Source organism: Callithrix jacchus, chromosome X (assembly GCF_049354715.1).
Source record: "Callithrix jacchus isolate 240 chromosome X, calJac240_pri, whole genome shotgun sequence".
Lineage (NCBI taxonomy): Eukaryota > Metazoa > Chordata > Mammalia > Primates > Cebidae > Callithrix > Callithrix jacchus.
In genome coordinates, this window is record NC_133524.1 from 33481968 (window position 1) to 33506264 (window position 24297).

The following is a 24297-nucleotide window of genomic DNA, read 5'->3' on the forward strand; positions in this document are numbered from 1 at the left end:
TGAGTCTGATGGGCTTCCCTTTGTGGGTGACCCGACCTTTCTCTCTGGCTACCCTTAGTATTTTCTCCTTTATTTCAACCCTGGTGAATCTGACGATTATGTGCCTTGGGGTTGCTCTTCTTGTGGAATATCTTTGTGGAATATCTCTGTATTTCCTGAATTTGAGTGTAGGCCTGCCTTGCTAGGTGAAGGAAATTTTCCTGGATAATATCCTGAAGAGCATTTTCCAGCTTGGATTTGTTATCTTCGTCACATTCTGGTACACCTATCAAACGTAGGTTAGGTCTCTTCACATAGTCCCACATTTCTTGGAGACTTTGTTCATTCCTTTTGGCGTTTTTTTTCTCTAATCTTGGTTTCTCATTTTATTTCATTGAGTTGATCTTCGACTTCTGATATTCTTTCTTCTGCTTGGCCAATTTGGCTGTTGAAACTTGTGCATACTTCGCGAAGTTCTCGTGTTGTTTTTCAGCTCCTTCAATTCATTCATATTCCTCTCTAAGTTATCCATTCTTGTTATCATTTCCTCGAATCTTTTTTCAAATCTTCAACAGCCCTATATGCTAAAAACTCTCAATAAACTCAGTACTGATGAAACGCATCGCAAAGTAATAAAAGCTATTTATGACAAACCAACAACCAATATTATACTGAATGGGCAAAAACTGGAAGCATTCCCTTTGAAATATGGCACTAGACAAGGATGCCCTCTTTCACCACTCCTATTCTGGTACTGGAAGTTCTAGCCAGAGCCATCAGGCAAGAAAAAGAAATAAAGAGTGTTAAAATAGGAAAAGAGGAAGCCAAAGTGTCTCTATTTGCAGACGACATGATAGTATACCTAGAAGACCCCATCGCCTCAGCCCAGAAACTCCTGAAACTGATAAGCAACTTCAGCGAAGTCTCAGGATATAAAATCAATGTGCAAATATCACAAGCATTCCTATACACCAATAACAGACTTAAAGAAAGCCAAATCAAGAACGAACTGCCATTCACAATTGCTACAAAAAGAATAAAATACCTAGGAATACAACTCACAAGGAATGTAAGGGACCTCTTCAAGGAAAACTACAAACCACTGCTCAACGAAATAAGAGAGGACACAGACAGGTGGAGAAACATTCCATGTTCATTGTTAGGAAGAATCAATATCGTGAAAATGGCTATACTGCCCAATGAAATTTACAGAATCAACGCTATCCCCATCAAGCTACCATTGACTTTCTTCACAGAACTGGAAAAAACCACCATGAACTTCATATGGAACCAAAAGAGAGCCCACATAGCCAAGTCAATTCTAAGCAAAAATAACACAGTGGGAGGCATCACGCTACCAGATTTCAAACTATATTACAAGGCTACAGTAATCAAAACAGCATGGTACTGGTACCAAAACAGAGATATAGACCAATGGAACAAAACAGAGGCACCGGAGGCAACACAACATATCTACAACCATACAATCTTTGATAAACCTGACAAAAACAAGCAATGGGAAAAGTATTCCCTGTTTAATAAATGGTGTTGGAAAAATTGGCTAGCCATGTGCAGAAAGAAGAAACTGGACCCCTTCCTGACACCTTACCCTAAAATTAACTCCAGATGGATTAAAGACTTAAACATAAGACCTGGCACCATAAAAACCCTAGAAGAAAATCTAGGCAAAACCATTCAGGACATAGGAGTAGGCAAGGACTTCATGACCAAAACACCAAAAGCATTGACACCAAAAGCCAAAAGAGACAAATGGGACCTAATCAAACTCCACAGCTTCTGCACAGCAAAAGAAACAGTCACTGGAGTGAATCGGCAACCAACAGAATGGGAAAAAATGTTTGTAATTAACCCATCTGACAAAGGGCTGATATCCAGAATTTACAAAGAACTCAAACAGATTTACAGAAAAAAACAAAGAAGCCCATTCATAAATGGGCAAAGAATATGAACAGACACTTTACAAAAGAAGACATACATGAGGCCAACAAACATGAAAAAATGCTCATCATCACTGGTCATCAGAGAGATGCAAATCAAAACCACATTGAGATACCATCTCACACCAGTTAGAATGGCGATCATTAAAAATTCTGGAGACAACAGATGCTGGAGAGGATGTGGAGAAATAGGAACACTTTTACACTGTTGATGGGAATGTAAATTAGTTCAACCATTGTGGAAGACAGTGTGGCAATTCCTCAAGGCCTTAGAAATAGATATTCCATTTGACCCAGCAATCCCATTACTGGGTATATATCCAAAGGACTATAAATCTTTCTACTATAAGGACACATGCACACGAATGTTCATTGCAGCACTGTTTATAATAGCAAAGATCTGGAAGCAACCCAAATGCCCATCGATGATAGACTGGATTGGGAAAATGTGGCACATATACACCATGGAATATTATTCAGCAATCAAAAATGATGAGTTCATGTCCTTTGTAGGGACATGGATGAATCTGGAGAACATCATTCTCAGCAAACTGACACAAGAACAGAAAATGAAATACCGCATATTCTCACTCATAGGTGGGTAACGAAAAATGAGAACACAAGGACATGGGGAAGGGAGTACTAAATCCTGGGGTCTATTGGGGGGAATAGGGGAGGGACAGTGGGGGGGGTGTATCTGGGGAGGGATAGCCTGGGGAGAAATGCCAAATGTGGGTGAAGGGGAGGAAGGCAGCGAAACACACTGCCATGTGTGTACCTAGGCAACTGTGTTGCATGTTCTGCACATGTACCCCAAAACCTAAAATGCAATTAAAAAAAAAAAGAAAGCAGAGATAAGACTTTAAGAAAGCGTGTTATAGGTTAGGTAGGAGAAACTATGTTTAGAAGTACTTTGGTATTTCTAAACCCACATTGATTGGATTCTTGTACGTATCACTTTTGCTTTTGGCCAAAAGTAAAGGCAGGTTTTTGATGGTCAGAATGAATGCATCAAATGTAATCTACACTTACATATGTTTGTGTGTGTGAGTGTGTGTGGGCAATCACTCTGAACAAAAAATTAAGGTGTTTTCCCTTACTATTGGTATTCTGGTATATGTGTATAAACCCTACTGAAACTTTTTTATAAGTTTATTTTTCTGCAACAAATATTATAAATATATATATCCATACTCATAGAATAATTATTCCAAATAATAAATTTTTATATTTTCCCTAATGCTGATATTTTGGTATATGTATACCTTATCAATTTTTTTTTACAATACAACTTTATTGTTCTGCATTTGGAAGAAAAACAAAAATATTAAAATATTCACACTGTCTTTTATTAAAATGTACTAGTAGTTCTAAAAGCACAACTGCTACAATTCAGGTAGGAAGAGGGCTTAGAAGGCTCAATGTCTACTTCAACCAGAATCCCATGACATGAACATCCTGCTATGCTTTCAGAGAGACTACAACTGAAGGCTTCCTGGAATATATACAGTGAAACCATTCAATGTTTCATTATTTAATTAAAAGTAATTTTTCTTGTGTTTTTTATCTTTATCATTGTTTAGACTGTAGGTTTGAAGAGGATGTAAATATTAAACAGCATGCCCCAGACTAGTTCTCTAATATATGTGATTCAGTATAATTTTTTAAATGGACCTCACTTTATGTATTTCCCTTAGGCCAAGAAACTCATGTGAGGAAATAGTGTACAATGAATGAAATGGCAATTTGCACAAATGGGAAACAATTTGAATTATTTCTAATAAATGTATTGTATTCTAAATATCATAATATATAAATTGCTTTCTAAATTTTTAAAATACTTTTCAAGTTATGGTTCTTTTAAAGGACATATTTAGTTTATGAAACAAAATAATCTGACCTTAAGTTGTTCTTCCAAAGCAGCAGTTGCATGATCTCCACTAGATTCATCAACTACCACCACCATGTGAGTAAGAGAATTGACCCTGACTTGCTCTTGTTCTAGATCTTCTTGAAGCACCTGAAAGATAAAATATTTTAAAGGAAATTAAAATAATAGTCTCATATATATATTGAAATCATTGGCTCTCAAATGGTGAAATTTATTTCCGCTACATCTCAGTTAATGCTATTTTTTATTAAACTAGAATCATTCCAAGCAGATTTTCTGCTATGATACTCAGCAAAATTTGTATATTTCTACTGTCAATTTAATTGGAAAGTATATAGGGAAGACATGCATTAAGAAAGATACTGTAGGTTGTTCTACTTCTCGTCCCACCCCCTTTCACTTTTTCAAGCACTTTTCTTCTAAAATTATCAGCACTTTTGGCATTTTCAGGCTCTTTTCTACTGAAGTTCTCCATTACCATGAAACTAAGACAAACTCTTGATCCACAAACCCATCCTGCTACTCTCCTATTATGTGTTCCTCTTCACTGAAAAAAAAAAAAAGTTTCCTACGGTTACTATTTCCACATATTTATCCTACTATTCACTTCGCCCACTATCCCACTTTTATAAAGGATATCATTAATTTTCATGTTCCTAATAACCATTTGTTATAGCACCTTACTTGTCATGTTGATTACTAATTGGCCACTCCCTAATTTTTGACACCCTCTTCTCTTAGAGCTCATGTAACACCGTCTCTAGATTACCCTCCTCTTTCTATGTGCTACCTTTTTTTTTCATTTGGAGATGAAGTCTCGCTATGTCACCCAGGCTGTAGTGCAAATGGTGTAATCTCGGCTCCCTGAAACCTCCACCTCCTGGGTTCAAGCGATTCTCCTGCCTCAGCCCTCCCGAGTATCTGGGATTACAGGTGCATGCCACCATGCCCTGCTAATTTTGGTATTTTTAGTAGAGACATTGGCCATGCTGGTCTCAAACTCCTGACCTCAGGTGATCCACCCACCTCCTCCTGAAGTGCTGGGATTACAGGCGTGAGCCACCATGCCTGGCCTATTTGCTAGCTTTTAGCTCCTTTACTGGTTCTTTCTCTTCTGCTCAAACTACAAATCAAATATCATTCCGATTTATAAAAAGTGATAGATTCCTATCACACTAAGAAAGAAAATTTAACTTCTTTACCTGAAATTCTTATATGATATAGCCCCTGCCTACCTCTGCAATCTGATTGTATACCATTCTTGCCCTCTCACACAGTTTCAGACTGACTTGCTTTTTCTCTCTTCCAAAAATGTGTCAAGCTCTTCCCTCTACCTGGATTGCTTTTCCTCCAGATCTTTAAATCATCTCTTTCTTATCATTCATGACTCAAGATAAGTGTCACCTACCCAGAATGGCTTTTCTTGAGCAGGTTATCAATGTTGCTCCCTAGAAATTTGCTACTTCTGTCATTTTTTAAATAGCATTGTTACTATTCAGTAGTTTCTTATATATCAGTTTAGTCCTTTTTTTGTCTCTATTTACTAGAATATGCAATCCACTAGAACAGAGATGCTCTCTGTCCATCTCACTATTGATTACAAGCAAATAAAGATCAATAAACATTTGTCAGACAAATGGTGCCATGTGGGGGTTTGGGGTAAATACACACAGATGAGTTTGTTGCTTCCTGATTGCATGAAGATTACAATACAGTAGGAGTAATTAGTGATTATTTTTAGTGTATTCACAATTACACTAACATCAGCAGAAAATAACCACTCTGTCTCAATTGAACCCTGGGATAAAACTAGAATAAATCAAATCTTGGCTTCCTAACTTAAAAAATGTGGCTATGAAAACAATCATTTTCCCCTATTAAGTGAGGCTGTCACAAAATAATATTTCTAATCTTTTAAAAAACATGATGTACAATTATTTTGTAATGATGAATGGGGTAAACACAGGAATAAATTAAAGGTAAACATAGGAGGCTGCTCTAGAACCAAGATATCTTGCCTGGGTGCTTCAGATCCCCTACAACCTTACCTTGTTACACTAATTACTACTGGAATTTCTCTGAATAGGTATTTGAGACTTCTAGCCTACTAGTTTGCTTCTTAGAACATTTTGGTATATTAACACAAGAGTGGAGAAACACGTTTGGGACATTCCCCGTTACTTTCTGGCAAACATGCTCTCCCTACTTGCAAAACTAGTGCTTAGCACCTATCCATCTATCTCTTAGGTATTCAAACTCTATGGCAGGTGTACAGGAACTTATTAGGATGGCTGAATCACAACCCAAATGCATGAGCATTTTTATCCCAGGCTTCATATTTTCCAAGCCTCAACATTTTAGAACACTATAAAATCACTTCTTTTTACTTCGTCTCTCTAGATTTTCATGCTGCATTTTCAAGTGAAGCAATTTAGAATAAAATGACTATGCATCTATTTTGTGTGTGGAATCTATACTGCCTATCATGCCTTTGACATTCCAGAGCTCATAGTGGTTAATAAAACTCTTTCTGCCATGAGGCCAAAAATGGAAACATTAAAATTCAGAGTTGTCCTTGACAGTCATGTTGAGTCTGTGTTTTCTGAGTTATATAAGACAGGACTGGGAACATTTTAAATGTGTCAGCCAGGAATATTTCAAATAATAATTAAAATGATAATGTGGTGGCCAATGTATCATAACTTCGGTGTTCTGAATTTAGCCAGTTCTTTTCAGTTATTCAATATGAATATATATAATTACATATATTATAAGATTGTAATGCCATGCTCATCACATTTTTACATGTAAATTGTTATTTTCACAATTTTAACATATTTTGGTTAAAAAATATAAGAAAGACATGGTTTGATCCATGAAATGAATCCAACTCGTACTGAATCTTTTAAAGCATATATGATCAAACATACTATTTTCTCTGTTACTTAGTTGTTCTGATTTTGTTTCTTTTATCTATTTGTTCTATAATCGGAAATGGCATTCTTGCCATATTGATCAAGGGTTTATATTTTATGCAGTGCAGAAGTGCTAACACAAAGTACCACTAAAGCTAGCTTTGAGGTGATAGCATTAAAATCAAACACAAGAACCGTCTGGACTTATGGTGAGTAGAAGGAAATAAAGTAACAGGGTAAAAGCTCTCTACAGTAAGAATGTTGAAGAGTCCAGAGTACTGGAGTAGATTTACATAAGTTGCATTTGATTTAATCTTATTTCCAGTATCTCTTCTCCTCTATAACTTTTAAAAATTGTATCTCTTTGGATATATACCAGTAATGAATATATCAATCAACTCAAATACCCATCGATGATACACTGGACAGGGAAAATGTGGCACATATACACCATGAAATATTATGCAGCCATCAAAAATGATGAGTTCGTGTCCTTTGTAGGGACATGGATGAACCTGGAGAACATCATTCTCAGCAAACTGACATAAGAACAGAAAATGAAATACCGCATGTTCTCACTCATGGCGGGGGGGTGATGAACAATGAGAACACATGGACACAGGGAGGGGAGCACTACACACTGGGGTCTGTTGGGGGGAATAGGGGAGGGAAGCAGGGGGTGGGGAGTTGGGGAGACATAGCATGGGGAGAAATGCCAGATATAGGTGAAGGGGAGGAAGGCAGCAAATCACACTGCCACGTGTGTACCTATGCAACTATCTTGCATGTTCTTCACATGTACCCCACAATCTAAAATGCAATAAAAAATTGTATATCTTCTTTCTCCCCTAATCAGGAATTAAACTGAAAAAGGTTAAACTGACTTTTCTGAGCACTCAACAGCTGTCAGACAAACACTATTGTAAAATCGTAGTTATATTTCCTATTTGCTCAAACTTCAAGTGCAAATAAAATAAATGTTAATGAATATCACAGTATTAGCTAATTTCCTTAATAATAGCAAAATACAGATTATAAAATATCCTACATCCAGAGTCTGTTTTTCTTTACACTGATTCTTGTAAGTAGCAGAAATGCCAAACACAAAAAGCTGGATTTAGAAAGTTACATTGTTCTGCTAACTTAGGAATTCATTAATAAAGGCCTTGATCATTGGGGTAAAAAAATGCATGCCTGCTTTTCTAGGTGGAAAGACACGGATTCTCAAGACTATTTTTAAAAAATAATACGATAAAGTGTTGTAAGGCTATATTTAATTAAAATTTTAGTTAAATATTGACTTCTTATGATTTGAATTTTTCATAGATGGATTTATACAATGGAGATTTAAACTTGATTTGCTAATTAAGCCTGAAATATGAGCCAAATTATTTCCAAATAAAGATGCATCCCCAGAGAAGTACACAAAAATGTTTGCCTATCAGAAAATAATACCTTCAAATTAAAATATTATAATACAATATTGTTAAAATATGTTTTCCTTTATTAAAAGCTTCCAGATTGTATACACACATACTAGGTATTTATGCATTTATTTTTATTATTTTATTACAGGAATGTTTTTGTAACACCTACTGGATTTAAAAAAATCTATCAAACTCCTAATTAAATTTCTTTACCATTATTAGATAGATACAAATGTAAGTGATATTTGTTCTCAAATGTCAAATAATGTATTTTTTTCCTTATGACAAGAGAAAATGCCAACAGCGAGATTTAACATTAAGAATGCCTAGATTTGACAGTTTTTGTTATACCTCTGTGAATAATTATATTTCTTATAAGTAAGTCTCTAGTTAAAGGCCTTAATAAAATTTGTTACTCCTTTGGTACGTGTCCCTGATTTTATTGTTTCAACATGACTCTTCTTGTACTTCTTTTAAATGCCATCAGTGATACTGAATTCTTCTGGTTCTCACTCACATCAAGTTGGTTTTCAAAAGTGGCTTAGAATGACCACTGGAGAGTCATTTCAGTGTTTACTCTAGACATATGCTCTTTTACCCTTTCTTAGCACACATGTAAAATAATGCTTAGGAAATAAGGACATAAAATTATGTAAGGCTAGGGAAATTTTTGATTTGATGTTAAAGGGTAAGAACAATAATTAACAGAATGGTAGTATAATAGAAAACAAAACAAGGTTGGGTCTCTTGTAAATTCCATGGGAAAAGCTTTTGTTTTACTTATCTATTTCTTTTGGCCATAGCATAGACTCAGCTACCAGAAAGAGGAAAGGACAGCTGTAACCTATACATAGGGTTTGTTTAACTTTTCCTCCTACTTCATTGAATAAGCAACAGCAAATTGCCAGTAGTTGCAGGTCCTACACACACACACACACACACCCACACACACACACACACACACACACACACCTAGAAAGAACACAGACAATGTGTTCTTCATGAATTTGAAGGTCATCTATGGTCTCCAAAAATAAATTTAAAATTAACAAATTTAGATGTTTAATTATAAATATTAAGTAGTTTGTAATTTATCTAAATAAATGTACACATAAGGAAAAGACTAATGAGAACAAAACTGTAGCAAATATAAAATCTGCAAAGGACATTAAGAATTCAGAAATTTCTAGGAATAGAGACAGTCTAACAACTAGAAAAGCGATCATCTTAAAAAAGCTGTCTCGTGAACAAAAAAAAAATCCCTAGCTACTAATGATCATGCTAATGCAATACATCTAGACAGGAGTCGACTTTTTTCAAATTAAAACTTCAAGTACAGATCAGAAAGTGTTAGGATTTCTTTGGAAATGATGGGGTGGTAATTTATTTTTTTCATTTTATTTTCCTCTATGGCCCATTCTTTCTACCACCTCTGCACCTGGCTAGGCTCTATATCCCTTACAGGCCTGAATGAAATGATCTGGAAAGGACTTTCAATTTTATTTGCAGTGAAATATTCACTTTGCTAAGCCTGGCTGTTCACAGTATTGTCTAGGTTGCCATGAATATCTATTTATGGTATGTAACTTTGTTATACATTTGCTGAATATTTTAAATAATCTTCCCCAACAGGCTCCCCAGAAGAGCTTTTGATATTCACTTACTTAAATGTGATTGTATATCTTTATTAGTCCTTATATCAGAACATATTGATTCTATCTTTTTGTTAGAAATGAATGTTTATGTTCCTGCCAACTCCTAAACTACCAAATGGGGGTTCTGAAAAACTTGCAATGGGAGATTTGAAAGACTATAAAAACACACTAAACGCTTCTCAATAGCAGAAAGGGGACTCAAGAAATATTAAAAGAAACTATTTTGAAAATTAAGTAGCGGGGCATGGTGGCTCACACCTGTAATCCCAACACTTTGGGAGGCCAAGGAGGGCAGATCACAAGGTTAGGTGTTTGAGACCAGCCTGACTGATCGACATGGTGAAACCCTGTCTCTACTAAAAATACAAAAAATTAGCCAGGTGCAGTGGTATGTGCCTGTAATCCCAGCTACTTGAGAGACTGATGCAGGAGAATTGCTTGAAGCCGGGAGGCAGAGGTTGCAGTGAGCCAAGGTCACGCCACTGCACTCCAGCCTGGGTGACAAAGCGAGACTCTGTCTCAAAAAATTAAAAAATAAATAAATAGACAGTTAACATGCCCCTACATATGGAAAAGGACATAGGATGAAATAGAACACAAAACTTGTGCATGACTATGAGGAAACAGTATAACTGTAGTCAAAAGTGTAATATCTGAAATCAGATTTCCTATTTGTAATTCCTGGAAGCATCAATAACTATGTGACTTTGAGAAAGTCTTCAACCACACCAAGCCACAGCTTCCTAATTTGCAAAACTGAGATAATAAGACTGCCTATTTCTTTATGTGGTTAAGAAGACTGAATAAGGTAAAATTATTTTGCATTTTGCCTGGAAAACAGTACAAATTCCAAAAGTATTAGTATGTAATTAGTTAAAACAATTCATATTTAGCCATATTTACATCAGATATTTGAAACCAAACTGCAATAACCCAATACTAGTCTATTTTACCCTCATCTAATACATTCTAACCATCATCCTTTCTAATAGGCATCATAAGTACAGGGAGAGAATGTGATTTTGAAAAGTGATGAAAAAAAGTGCTGAAGTTACAGCAAAGTTTTACAGTTTGGAGAAATATATAATAAGTTTTCAATCCTTAAATAATACACGAACTTCCAACTTATTTACATGACATTAATAACAGTAGGTTCAAACTACCTGATCTGATGGTATCACAGAAAAATTTGCATGGTCAGACATATGTCATGGAGTAAGAATACTCTCTAATCACTAAATGGTAGCCCTCAATTCTCCTGCCTTTCCTACTCTTTCTACAATCCATGCATGCATCCACCCATACATTTTGCATATAGCTACCTAATTAAAATCAGATTAAAATAAAAGCCAGTAACACTGAATAAATAATTATTAAAATGCCTTTACTGAAAATACTTATTGAAAAAGAAAAGAACAAGATTACTGAGACAGAGTTGGGGTGGAAAATTTCAGGTAGAGCTCAAAGGAAATGATACGTCTTGTTCTGCTAACAAAATATAGTTGTGAAACTAAGTTCTAATGATTATTCTCCTGCTCAGACAGCATTGTCATTCTTATCATAAGCCTAGTTTCCTTTCTTCTTCCTTTATACTTCTTGTTGCCCCTATTTTAAAGAAAGAACTACTGGACTATTGTTAATGAATTATTTCATTAAGTATTTTGATTCTGAGTATTTAATGCATAGCTACCACTACTGCTCACTCTAAATTTGAAGACTTATATGCACTCAGTCTCTGTACCTTCTATCCAGACATTTCCAATCCAAGGAAACCAAGTGCCACAATGACTTCACATCTCTTTGCCACTTCTCTGCATTTGCTCTAGCCTCTAGGATCTAAAATGGAATCAAGCTCTACTAGAATCTCAAAATGGACAAAAATGGTCTTGGTTCAAAAGCATACAGGTTAAAGTTAAAATCAGAATCTACCAATTACTACTGAAGTTGTCTTGAACAACTCCTTAAACACTTTGAATACATTTATTTGTCTGTAAAATCAAGACATTTATAGAGCATTCTATTCTACAACCACAGAATATACATTATTCTCATTTGCACACGGATCATTATCAAAAATTGAAAATCTAGGCCACAAGGCAGTTCTTAACACATTTTAAAAAAATCAAAATCATATCAACCATCTTCTTGCAGCACAGTGGAATAAAACTAGAAATGAATACCAAGACTCCTTAAATTTATACAAATATACGGAAATTAAACAACCTGCTCCTGAATGATCTTTGGAGAATGAAATCAAGGAAGAAATTAAAACGTTTTCAAAGAAATGAAAAGAGACACACAATGTACTTCAATCTCTGGAATACAGCAAAAGCAGGGCTAAGATGGGAAATTTATAGCATTAAATGCCTACACCAAAAAGATAGATCTAAAATTAGCAACCTAAAACTTTACTTCATGGAACTAGGAAAACAAGAACAAACCAAACCCAAAGCTAGCAGAAGATACAAAATAACAAAGATCAGAGCAAAACTAAATAAAACTGGGATAATAAAAGATAAGAAATAAGAAATAAAAAAATAGGCTGAGCGCAGTGGCTCATGCCTGTAATCCCAGCACTCTGGGAGGTGGAGGCGGGTGGATCATGAGGTCAAGAGATTGAGACCATCCTGGCAAACATGGTAAAATCCCATCTCTACTAAAAGTACAAACAAAAATAGCTAGGAATGGTGGCATGTGCCCATAGTCCCAGCCACTCGAGAGGTGGAACCAGGAGAATCACTTGAACCCAGGAGTTGGAGGCTGCAGTTCAAGCCACTGCACTCAAGCCTGGTGACAGAAGGAGACGCTGTCTCAAAAAAAATTTGTTTAAGTCATTTCTTTGAAAAGATAAATAAAATTAATAGACCACTAGCTAGATTAACCAAGAAAAAAAGAGAGGAATCAAATAAGCAACGTCAGAGATGATAAATGTGACATTACAACTGATATCCCAGAAATACAAAAGATTATCAGAGACTACTATGGGAATCTTTACATGCACAAATTAGACAATATAGAAGAAATGGATAAATTCCTGGATATATATCACCTCCCAAAATTGAACCACACGAAGCAAAAATCTTGGACAGACCAATAACAAATTGTGAAACTGAATTAGTAATAAACTATCTCCCAAGAAAATAAAGCCCACAACCAGACATATTCACAGACGAATTCCACTAGACATGCAAAGGACTGGTCCCAGTCCTACTGTAACTGTTGCAAAAAATCAAACAGGAGAAAATTCTCCCTAATTAATTTTACAAAGCCAGTATCACCCTAATACCAAAGGCAGGTAAGGACACAACAACAACAAAAAGGAAACCACAGGCCAATATCTCTGATGAACCTAGATGTACAACTCCTCAACCGAATAAACCAAATCCAAAAGCACATCAAAAAGATAACACACTAGAACCAAGTGAGCTTCATTCCAGGTATGTAGGGATGGTTCAACATATGCAGATCAATATGTCTGATTCACCACATAAACAGAATTAAAAACAAAAACCATACGATAATCTCAATAGATGCAGAAAAGTCATTTGATAAAATTCAGCATCTCCCCATAATAAAAACCCTCAACAACTAGGCATTAAGGGAACATATCTCAAAACAACAAAAGTCATATATGACAAACCATGAGCCAACATCATACTAAACAGGAAAACGTTGAGAGTACTCCCTCCCTGAAGAACAACAAGAAGATAAGGATACCCATTTTCACAGCTCCTATTTAACATAGTACTGGAAGTCCTAGCTAGAGCAATCAGGCAATAGAAAGAAGTAAAAGGCACCCAAATTGGGAAAAAGAAAGTCAAACGATGTCTGTTCACGGATGATAGGATTTTATATCTAGAAAACCCTAAAGACTCCACTAAAAGGCCCCTATATTTGATAAATAACTTCAGTAAAATCTCCGGATATGAAATCAATGTAAGAAATCGGCAGCAAAGATCAAAAGAGACAAAGAAAGGCATTACATAATGGTAAAAGGACCAATACAAGAAGAGCTAATGATCCTAAATATATACACACCCAATATAGAGGCATCCGGGTACATAAAGCAAGTTCTTAACAACCTACAAAGAGACTTAGACTCCCACACAATAATAGTGGGAGACTTTGACACTCCACTGTCAGTATTAGACAGATCAATGAGACAGAAAATTAACAAAGATATCTAGGACTTGAACTCAGATCTGGACTAAGCAAACCTAATAGAAATCTACAGAACTCTCCACCCCAAAACCATAGAATATACATTCTTCTCAGCACCACATTGCACCTACTTTAAAACTGACCACATAATTGGAAGTAAATCACTCCTCAGCAAATGCAAAAGAACAGAAATCATAACAAACAGTCTCTCAGACTGCAGTGCAATCAAATCACAACTCAGGATTGAGAAACTAACTTAGAACTGCACAACTTCATGGAAACTGAACAACTGGCTCATGAATATTGACTGGATAAACAATGAAATTAAAGCAGAAATAAAGATGTTCTTTGAAAACAACAAGAATGAAGACACAATGTACCAGAATCTCTGGGACACATTTAAAGCAGGGTCTAGAGGGAAATTTACAGCAATAAATGCCCACATAAGAAGCAAGGGAATATCTAAAATCGACACACTATCACCAAAATTGAAAGAGCTATAGGAGCAAGATTTTAAAAACTCAAAAGCTAGCAGAAGACAAGAAATAACTAATATCAGAGCAGAAGTGAAAGAGACAGAGACACAAAAAAATAACCCTTCAAAAAATCAATAAATCCAGGAACGGTTTTTTTGAAAAGATAAACAAAATAGACAGTTAGCCAGATTAATAAAAAAGGAAAGAGAGAAGACTCAAATAGATGCAATAAAAAACGATAAGTGGGTATCACCATGGATTCTACAAAAATAGAAACTACCATCAAAGATTACTACAAACAACTCTATGCACATAAACCAGTAAACCTGGAAGAAATGGATAAATTCCTGGACACTTGCACCCTCCCAAGCCTAAACCAGGAAGAAGATGAAACCCTGAATAGACCAATAGCACGGGCTGAAGTTGAGGCAGCAATTAATAGCCTACCAACCAAAAAAGCCCAGATCCAGATGGGTTCAGAGCCAAATTATACCAGACATACAAAGAGGATCTTTTACCACACCTTCTGAAACTTTTCCAAACAATCCAAGAAGAGGAAATCCTTCCTAAATTATTTTAAGGGACCAACATCATCCTGATACCAAAACCCGGGAGAGACTCATCAAAAAAAGAAAAGTTCAGGCCAATTTCCATCATGGACATAGACGCAAAATTCTTCAATAGAATACTGGCAAACTGATTGCAACAGCACATTACAAAGCTTATCCATCACGATCAAGTAGGCTTCATCCTAGGGATGCAAGGCTGGTTCAACATATGCAAATCTGTAAAGGTAATCCACCACATAAACAGAACCAAAGACAAAAACCACATGATCATCTCAATAGATGCAGAGAAGGCCTTTGACAAAATTCAACAGCACTTTATGCTAAAAACTCTCAATAGACTAGGCATAGACAGAATATATCTCAAAATAATAAGAGTTATTTATGACAAACCTACAGCCAATATCATACAGAAGGGGCAAAAACTGGAAGTATTCCCTTTGAAATCTGGCACTAGACAAGGATGCCCTCTCTCACCACTCCTATTCAAAATAGTACTGGAAGTTCTAGCCAGAGCAGTCAGGAAAGAAAAAGAAATAAAGGGTATTCAATTAGGAAAGGAGGAAGTCAAATTGTCTCTATTTGCAGACAACATAACTGTATATTTAGAAGACCCCACCATTTCAGCCCAAAATCTCAAACTAATAAGCAACTTCAGTAAAGTCTCAGGATACAAAATCAAAGTGCAGAAATCACAAGCATTCCTATACACCAATAAGAGACTTAAAGAGAACCAAATCAAGAGGGAACTCCTATTCACAATTGCTACAAAAAGAATAAAATACCTCTTTGTAGCAATTAACAACTAACAAAGGATATAAAGGACCTCTTCAAGGAGAACTACAAACCAATGCTCAAGGAAATGAGAGAACACAAATAGATGGAAAAACATTCCATGCTCATGGTTAGGAAGAATCAATATTGTGCAAATGGCCATACTGCCCAAAGTAATTTATAGATTCAACACTATCTTCACCAAGCTACCCATGACCCTCTTTACAGAACTGGAAAAAACCACCTTAAACTTCATATGGAACCAAAACAGAGCCCACATAGCCAAGATAATTGTAAGCAAAAACAACAAAGCTGGAGGCATTGTGCTACCTGTCTTCAAACTATACTACAAGGCTACAGTAATCAAAACAGCATGGTACTGGTACAAAAACAGAGATATAGACCAATGGAACAGAACAGAGTCCTCAGAGGCAATGACACACATATATAACCATATGATCTTTGACAAACCTCACAAAAACAAGCAATGGGAAAGGATTCCCTATTTAATAAATGGTGCTGGGATAACTGGCTAGCCATGTGCAGAAAATAAACTGGACCCCTTCCTGACACCTTACACTAAAATTTACTCCACATGGATTAAAGACTTAAACATAAGACCTAATACCATAAAAACCCTAGAAGAAAACCTAGGCAAAACCATTCAGGACATAGGCATAGGCAAGGATTTCATGGCTAAAACACTTTAGTGTTTTGTTGCAATGGCAACAAAAGCCAAAATAGACAAATGGGACCTAATTAAACTCCAGACCTTCTGTACAGCAAAAGAAACAATCATTAGAGTGAATTGGCAACCAACAGAATGGGAAAAAATTTTTGCAATCTACCCATCTGACAAAGGGCTAATATCTACAATGTACAAACAACTACAATACATTTACAAGAAAAAAACAAACAAGTCCATTCGAAAGTGGGCAAAGGACATGACCAGACACTTTTCCAAAAGAAGACATATATGAGGCCAGCAAACACAAAAAAATGCTCATCTTCACTGGTCATTAGAGAAATGTAAATCAAAACCGCATTGAGGTATCATCTCATGCCAGTTAGAATGGTGATCATTAAAAAATCTGGAGACAACAGATGTTGGAGAGGATGTGGAGAAAAAGGAATACTTTTACACTGTTGGTGGGAGTGTAAATTAGTTAAACCATTGTGGAAGATACCGTGTCCATTCCTCAAGGACCTAGAAACAGAAATTACATTTGACCCAGCAATCCCATTACCAGGTATATATCCAAAGAATTATAAATCTTTCTATTATAAAGACACATGCACATGTATGTTCATTGCATCACTGTTTACAATAGCAAAGAGTTGGAACCAACCCAAATGCCCATCAGTGATAGACTGGACAAGGAAAATGTGGCACATATATACCATGGAATACTATGCACCCATAAGAAACAATGAGATTGTGTCCTTTGTAGAGACATGAATGAATCTGGAAACCATCATTCTCAGCAAACTGACAGAAGAACAGAAAATCAAACACCACATGTTCTTACTCATAGGCGGGTGTGGAACAATGAGAACACATGGGCAAAGGTGGGGGAGCATCACAAACTGGGGTCTTTTTGTGGGGACTAGGGAGGTTGCACAGGGATAACATGGGGAGAAGTGCCAGATATAGGTATAAGGGGGAGGGAGGCAGCAAGCCACATTGCCATGTATGTACCTATGCAACAATTCTGCATGATATGCACATGTACCCCAGAATCTAAAGTACAATATATATATAGATAGATAGATATAGATATGAAAATTTGTGGGTATTGAGTAGGTGTATTTGTGTGGTACATGAGATGTTTTGATACAGGCATGCAATGTGAAATAATCACATCATGGAGAATTGAGTATCTATCACCTCAAGCATTGTCCTTTGTTTTACAAGCAATCCACTTATACTTTTAGCTATATTAAAATGTACAATAAGTTATTATTGACTATAGTTAATCTATGATATGATCAAATTTTAGTATTTTCATTATTTCTAACTATAATTTTTGTACCCAATAAGCATCACCACCTCCGTTCCATTACCCATTCCAGTCTCTGATAACCACCCTTCTACTTCCTATTTCCATGAGTTCAATTTTTCTAATTTTTAGATCTCACAGACCAGTGAGAACATATTAGATGTTTGTCTTTCTCTGCCTGACTTACCTCACTTAACAAGATCTCTGGTTCCAACCACATTGTTGCAAATGACAGTATGTCATTCTTTTTAAAAGGATAGATATCATTTAAAAAACTCAAAAAACAACACGTGTTGGCGAGGATGTGGAGAAAAGAAAATGTTTATACACTCTTGGATGGAATGTAAATTAATACAAACATTATGGAAAACAGTATGGAGATTTCTCAAAGTACTTAAAAGGATTGCAGTATTTGATCCTGCAATCCTAGTACTAGGTATATACTCAACAACAATGGCCAAGTATATTACATGAAAAAGATACCTGCAGTTGTATGTTTATCATAGCACTATTTACAACAGCAAAGAATCGACTTAAGTGTCCATCAATAAATGATTGGATAAAAAAATGTGATATGTGTATACACACACACACCATAGAATACTACACAGCCATAAAGAGTATGAAATCATGTCGTTAGCAGCTACATGGATAAGAACTAGAGGCCATTACCCTAAGTGAAGTAACTTGGAAACAGAAAGTTAAATGCCACATGTTCTTGCTTATAAGTAGAATCTAAACAAAGGGTACACAAGGACATATAGAGTGGAACAATGTAAATTGGAAACTACAAAAGATTAAAGGGTGGTAGGGGAGTGAGGGGTGAAAAATTACCTATTAAGTACACTGTTAGCTCTTCAGGTAGTAGGTATACTAAAATCCCAGACTCTACCACTATATAATATATCCATGTAACAAACCTGTACATGTACCCCCTGGGTCTATTTTTAAAATCCTTCTAGGACATGTTTATTACTATAATAAATGGGAGAATACATTATATTCAGCTAGCACAGTGCTTAGTAGAGTTGGTAGGTGGTGAGGAAATTCTTATTTTCTTTCACTTCTGATATTTTCACATTATCCTTCCATTCTTACACTAAGAGGTATGGAAATAGCTCTTTGGGGCATCAGTATTTATTTCTAATAGCTTGGTAATAATATTATGTATATTTAATTATTAAATATTCTCAGCATGCCAGAACTCTAAGACCATTATGTAAAAAGATTTTAGTGCTTTTTTAGTCTTACTAGATATGACTTAGATTTTTAATTGTTAAAGTGTACATTATCATTTCTTTATTGAATAATAGAGTACAAGTTTGACTAGAAATCTAGTAGTATTAGAAATCTACCAGAAATTCTGTTTATAACAGAAATATTACACATACTACTCCATAATTAACAATTTAATATTCTTCAGAAAATGTATCATATTCAACCTTACTTTTAACATGGTAATGGATTTATGGTAATGCAATTTGTTATCAGATATATGTATATATTTGCCAGGGAAAATTACTGCCTTAAAATTCATATTATAATATCTGTCTTAGCTTTCTTGTAAAGAAGTTTCCCTGAAATACACTCTAAAATGTTTTATATAATTAAAAACTTGATTCACATTATTAATCTTGTGTTACCTATACCAAAGAGCTGGAATTGTTACAGTACTAGTTCAGAAAAATAGACACTTTACAGGAGACTAACTTAGTAAATGAAAACTAGGGTCCTTATTTTATTCTACTGCAGAAGTCAGCATCTTTTCATGAGGAAGCATTACAGGAGGAATGAAGTATTATAACTCCCATTAGGGCCTCTAAGATGAAGGAGTCTTGAACAGGTAAAATTTTCATAGCTATATTGATTTACTTTAAAACAAACTTGTGACATTTTCAGTAATGTTACTGAATCAATACTCAGTAATTTCTAATAAGCTAAATAATAATCTTATAGCTAGAAATACTTGATTTGTAAAATAATACTATGGGCATGGATTTTATAATCATTTTATTTTAATAATCTATAGCATTACTGTGCAAATATATCCTTGGAATATGATGTCTGTTAATATAATGCTTATGGGAAATTAGATGTCTTCTCAATTCGATTTTAAAAACTGTAACTATCATGTACCTTCTACTATATAGACTGTGTAAGTGTATTCATTTTTACATTAACTTACAATCATTTATGTCAAACAATAATGCTACTACTCAAATCATTTTCATGGTCAATGATTTACCACTATTAAGATATTTGAATACGGGAACGCAACAGAGATAGAAGAAGAAAAGTCAGGGATAGAAGATACCAGAGACAAAATCACCAGGTAAGCCACTTTACATATTTTTCTATACCTTTATGAACTGTTTTGGTTTTTTTGTTGTTGCACTCACTTTTTAATTTATCAAAATTGCATACCCTTGTCAGAAAGTTAGCCATGATGAAGACAGTTTGAGTAATAAAACTAGTCAACATTATCAGAACATTTGTTCTAAAAACATTTACTGAACATCAATTATTGACTAAGCACTCTGCAAACACCAAGGAAATCTAGCTCTCTGTTTATATTTTTTCTGATTTTGTTGTTTATTCTCCTTACCATCATAATCATTAAACTTTCATTAAGCACTTATGAGGGCAAAAAGCAGGAAATAAAGTGAAACTTCATAGCAGAAACAAAAAACACAAAATTTTATTCTTGCTAAGTATGAGAGAGAGCTTTTTAAGCACTAAAAGCACAATTTGATTCCGTGACATTGTCAGACTTAACTGAATCATTTATCCTTCCTCCAACTATTACATTTCTCTTTTATATTGCCTATTTTCTTAATATCAACTCTCAGGTCCCAGTTGCCCAGTCCCAGAACCTATTATTATGACCTTTTTGTTCATTCCCTACATCTAGCCCTACTGGTTTTCATTTGATCTCCAGAATCCTTCATACCCATTTACAATTTTTACGGACATTGCTTTCATTTAGGCTCTATATACTTTCTGCAATATCATCTTAACTTGTTTTCTGGCCTACTGTTTCTCTGTTCTTTCATTTATCTTACAAGAAATATCATTTTAAATATTAAGGTAAGTTTTTCTAAATTGCTGCTCTTTCTAGTTTAATTTCTCATAAATAATGGCTTCCTATTACTCATAGAATACCTAAATGGCTGAGTCTTTTATATAAGACTCATGATCACCCTCCATGATTAGCCTTACATCCTCCAATATTAAGTGTATCGCAAGATTTCATAAATGACTGGTTTCTGTATTCTTCTTAGCACCCATGTGCTGTAATGAGTGTTTGTTCAGTGATATGGAATAGAATGCAATGGAATGAAATGAAATGTCAGATCCTTTGGCAGAATTACACCTAAATCGTCTCTGTTACATGAACATCTAGATCATTTTAAAGGTCACCAGATGAGGATATTTCACAATCTTTGCAACCCAAACGTTTGCCTTTAAGTAACCTTCAAGGGAAGCATAGGTGACTGAGTTTTTAAGAGGTTACTTAGTTTGAATTCATCAGTGTTTCACATACAACCTTCACTGAAATCAGAATATAGAGTATATATTTATACCTGCAAATCCTAATGATTTGTAAAGTCTTTGTTGATGATGTCACCAAGATAATGCATCTATGACAAAAGTCTAAATCTCTCAAAAGAATAGAAAACAGAGCTAGTAAACTGAGCTTTAAACTTTATTCCAGTCTCACTGCCAGTAGACAAAATATTTCGCTGTTAAATATTTTCCTTTTCATAAAAGTGCCTTCCAAAATGGCAAGCTTCTTTACTATTAATGAAAGCTCAAGGCTTTTACTTCTCAATAGCATCATGCCACTCCTTTGAGGGAAATTATTTCATTCTTTATCAACATCACTAATAAAGTCTATCCCTGAAGACAAAAATGTCCAGCTAGAATTATATGTAACATGTTTTTTCAGAGGGGAATGAGAGGTTCAATTTGTTAACTCCCCAGAGAGAATCACTCTTGGGTGCCTCAGATCTAAAGCAAATCTCTAAATTATCTACTCAAAGCAGTGTCTATGAAGAATGAATGGGTTCTCCCAAATGTTGCAGCCAATGAACTTTTCTGTTACCCTGAGTGAAGAGTTTGGCTACATTTAATAGTAACTGCAATATAGGATCAATTGCTTCTCCTTACCTAATTGCCAGATTCTGTAAAAGTGACTTATCTTCCTGGCATTTCACATTGTTTAAATTTCTAGCCTGCTTCATAATAAAATGCTGTTGAAATGAAGATAGCAAAGGATCCTGTCACAGAATATACAGAAGCATATCTATAATATGCACAGTGTACTTGCAAGATTTGCAAACATTTTAATCTAGCCCTCCAGTTGAGAGAGAAAGCAGGCGACCTCTGATCTGAACAGAATTTAAATCAATTCCTAGCAATAAAATCCATATCTTATCTTTAATTTTGTCATCCACAATCATCTTTAAGAAAAAATAAATGCAATAGTGCAAGGATTTAATGTCCATCTATACAAAGTTACAAATAAATAGCTGAAGTATTATATTAGGTTAGAAGTTTCACAGTGCAGCAGATGGGAGTTTCTTTAGTGGGTACTCTTAGGTTACTGATGTATTTTGTTGTCAGAAGAAGAAATTTTCTTATTTTCAATGATTTACAATTATTGGGAAGAAAAGCTGCAAAGCGATTCAAACTTAGTTTGAACTCAGTTACACAAAGGAGGAATATTTATTTTCTTTTATTTTATGAAGTGTGGAAAACTAACAAAATAGTTCCTTTTAGGCTATATATAGTCTTAAAAGACAATATACTGCACATGTTTCATGTCTAAATAGACTTGACTCTTTGCTAAATTGTTTGATTAGTTAAGTCATTTTCTTCTCACTAAAACTGTTTCCAAGTAACAAAAGAGCATTATAAATTTTCAGGACTTGAGTATATTTTTCTTAATTTTATATATATGAAAAAAATCTTTGCTGCAGTGTGCTCAAATAGTTAAAAGTAGGAGTTGGCCTTCCTCTCTGAGCCAGCAAACCAATGCCTTCTGGCCTCTTTATGCCCTTCAAATAAATAAAAAATTCCTGGATGTAAAATGTGATATAATCAACTTGCATATAATCTTGTTGCTTTCTTTAGTTTCTAATTTTTTCTTCAAGGCAATTTCATACTCATTAGAAATGGCATACTTTCAAGTAATGAACAATCTATTTACATTTTATGACAATATTAGTCAAACATTTTCCATTTCATTCACATTATATCTTTCAGAAAAAAGTAAAAAACATTTCAGGCACCTGTCAGAATATTAAGATCTTGGATGGTTTCTCTCCCCTTAATGAAGAGTCTGTTCAGCATTCCAAGCTAAGAATTTCCTTCATAGCTGCCCTAAGTTATCCATACTTGCAGCTATGCTAACATTCTCCTTCCACTGCTCTTTTGGAGCTCTTCTTCCTGGGTTTCTCTTTACACTCCAGGCGTCCAGCACCAGTGTCCTGCTTTTTGATGTTCAGTGACCTAATCTTGGCCTTTCCTAAAATACTTCAAGTTCCAAAAGTGTTGGACACATTAAAACTATGACTGGAAGAAACACTAGAAACAAACTGACTCAACACTTTTATTTCCAAAGTAAAGATAGAGAGAATCTGAGACATTATGTGATTTTGGAAAATGCCAATTATAGTTAGTGACAGAACTTTAACTCAAACTCTGGCTTCTAGCGGGAGAAGGTTGTCTTGGGTGAGATTCCTACAAAAACACAACCTGAGCAAAATATTTGAAAACAAATTGTTTATTTGGAAGGTGAACTCATAAGGCATTATGAGAGAATGGGGATATGCAGGAAGTAACCTTATGGATATCTGGAGCTCGGTCTTGCTGGGGAATCTCTGAGAGACTATGGAGAACACACTGTAGGGACAAAGATTCTATTGGATTTCTCTATCAACTTTTACTCCTTATTGGCTAAGGGCAGCTCTAGTGGCACTAATTCCATCTAGTTCCTGTCCACCTTCAAACTGACTGAAGTGTTTCTGCACCAGAAATGCCATCAGATAGAGAGAAGCCATAGGTGTACATCAGTCTTGTCCAATCCATGACCCAGGATGGCTTTGAATGTGGCCCAACACAAATTTGTAAACTGTCTGAAAATTCTTTGGCCAGGCTCACGCCTGTAATCCCAGCACTTTGGAAGGCTGAGGCAGGCAGAACATGAGGTCAGGATTTCAAGAACAGCCTGACTAACATGGTGAAACCCAGTCTTTACTAAAAACATAAAAACTACCCAGGCATGGTGGCATGTGTCTGTAATCTCAGCTACTCAGGAGGCTGAGGCAGGAGAATCGCTTGAACTCGGAAGGTAGAGTTTGCAGTGAGCTGAGATTGCACCACTGCAATCCAGTCTGGGTAACAGAGGGAGACTCCCTCTCAAAAAAGAAATTGCAATTATTTCTTTTAGTCCATCAGCTATCATTAGCATTAGTATATTTTAAGTGTGGC

General features: G+C 35.3%; 1 protein-coding gene across 17 annotated transcripts in view; it reads right to left on the bottom strand.

Moving 5' to 3' along the window:
* The window catches only part of DMD (dystrophin), a 2312475-nt gene that overhangs the window by 1524752 nt on the left and 763426 nt on the right, over positions 1-24297 (bottom strand). For all 17 annotated transcript variants that reach the window (XM_054251383.2, XM_035288503.3, XM_054251382.2 and 14 more), the window contains one exon: positions 3838-3957. In XM_054251383.2, coding sequence (XP_054107358.2) covers positions 3838-3957 — 120 coding nt within the window. The remainder of the gene's footprint in view (positions 1-3837; positions 3958-24297) is intronic.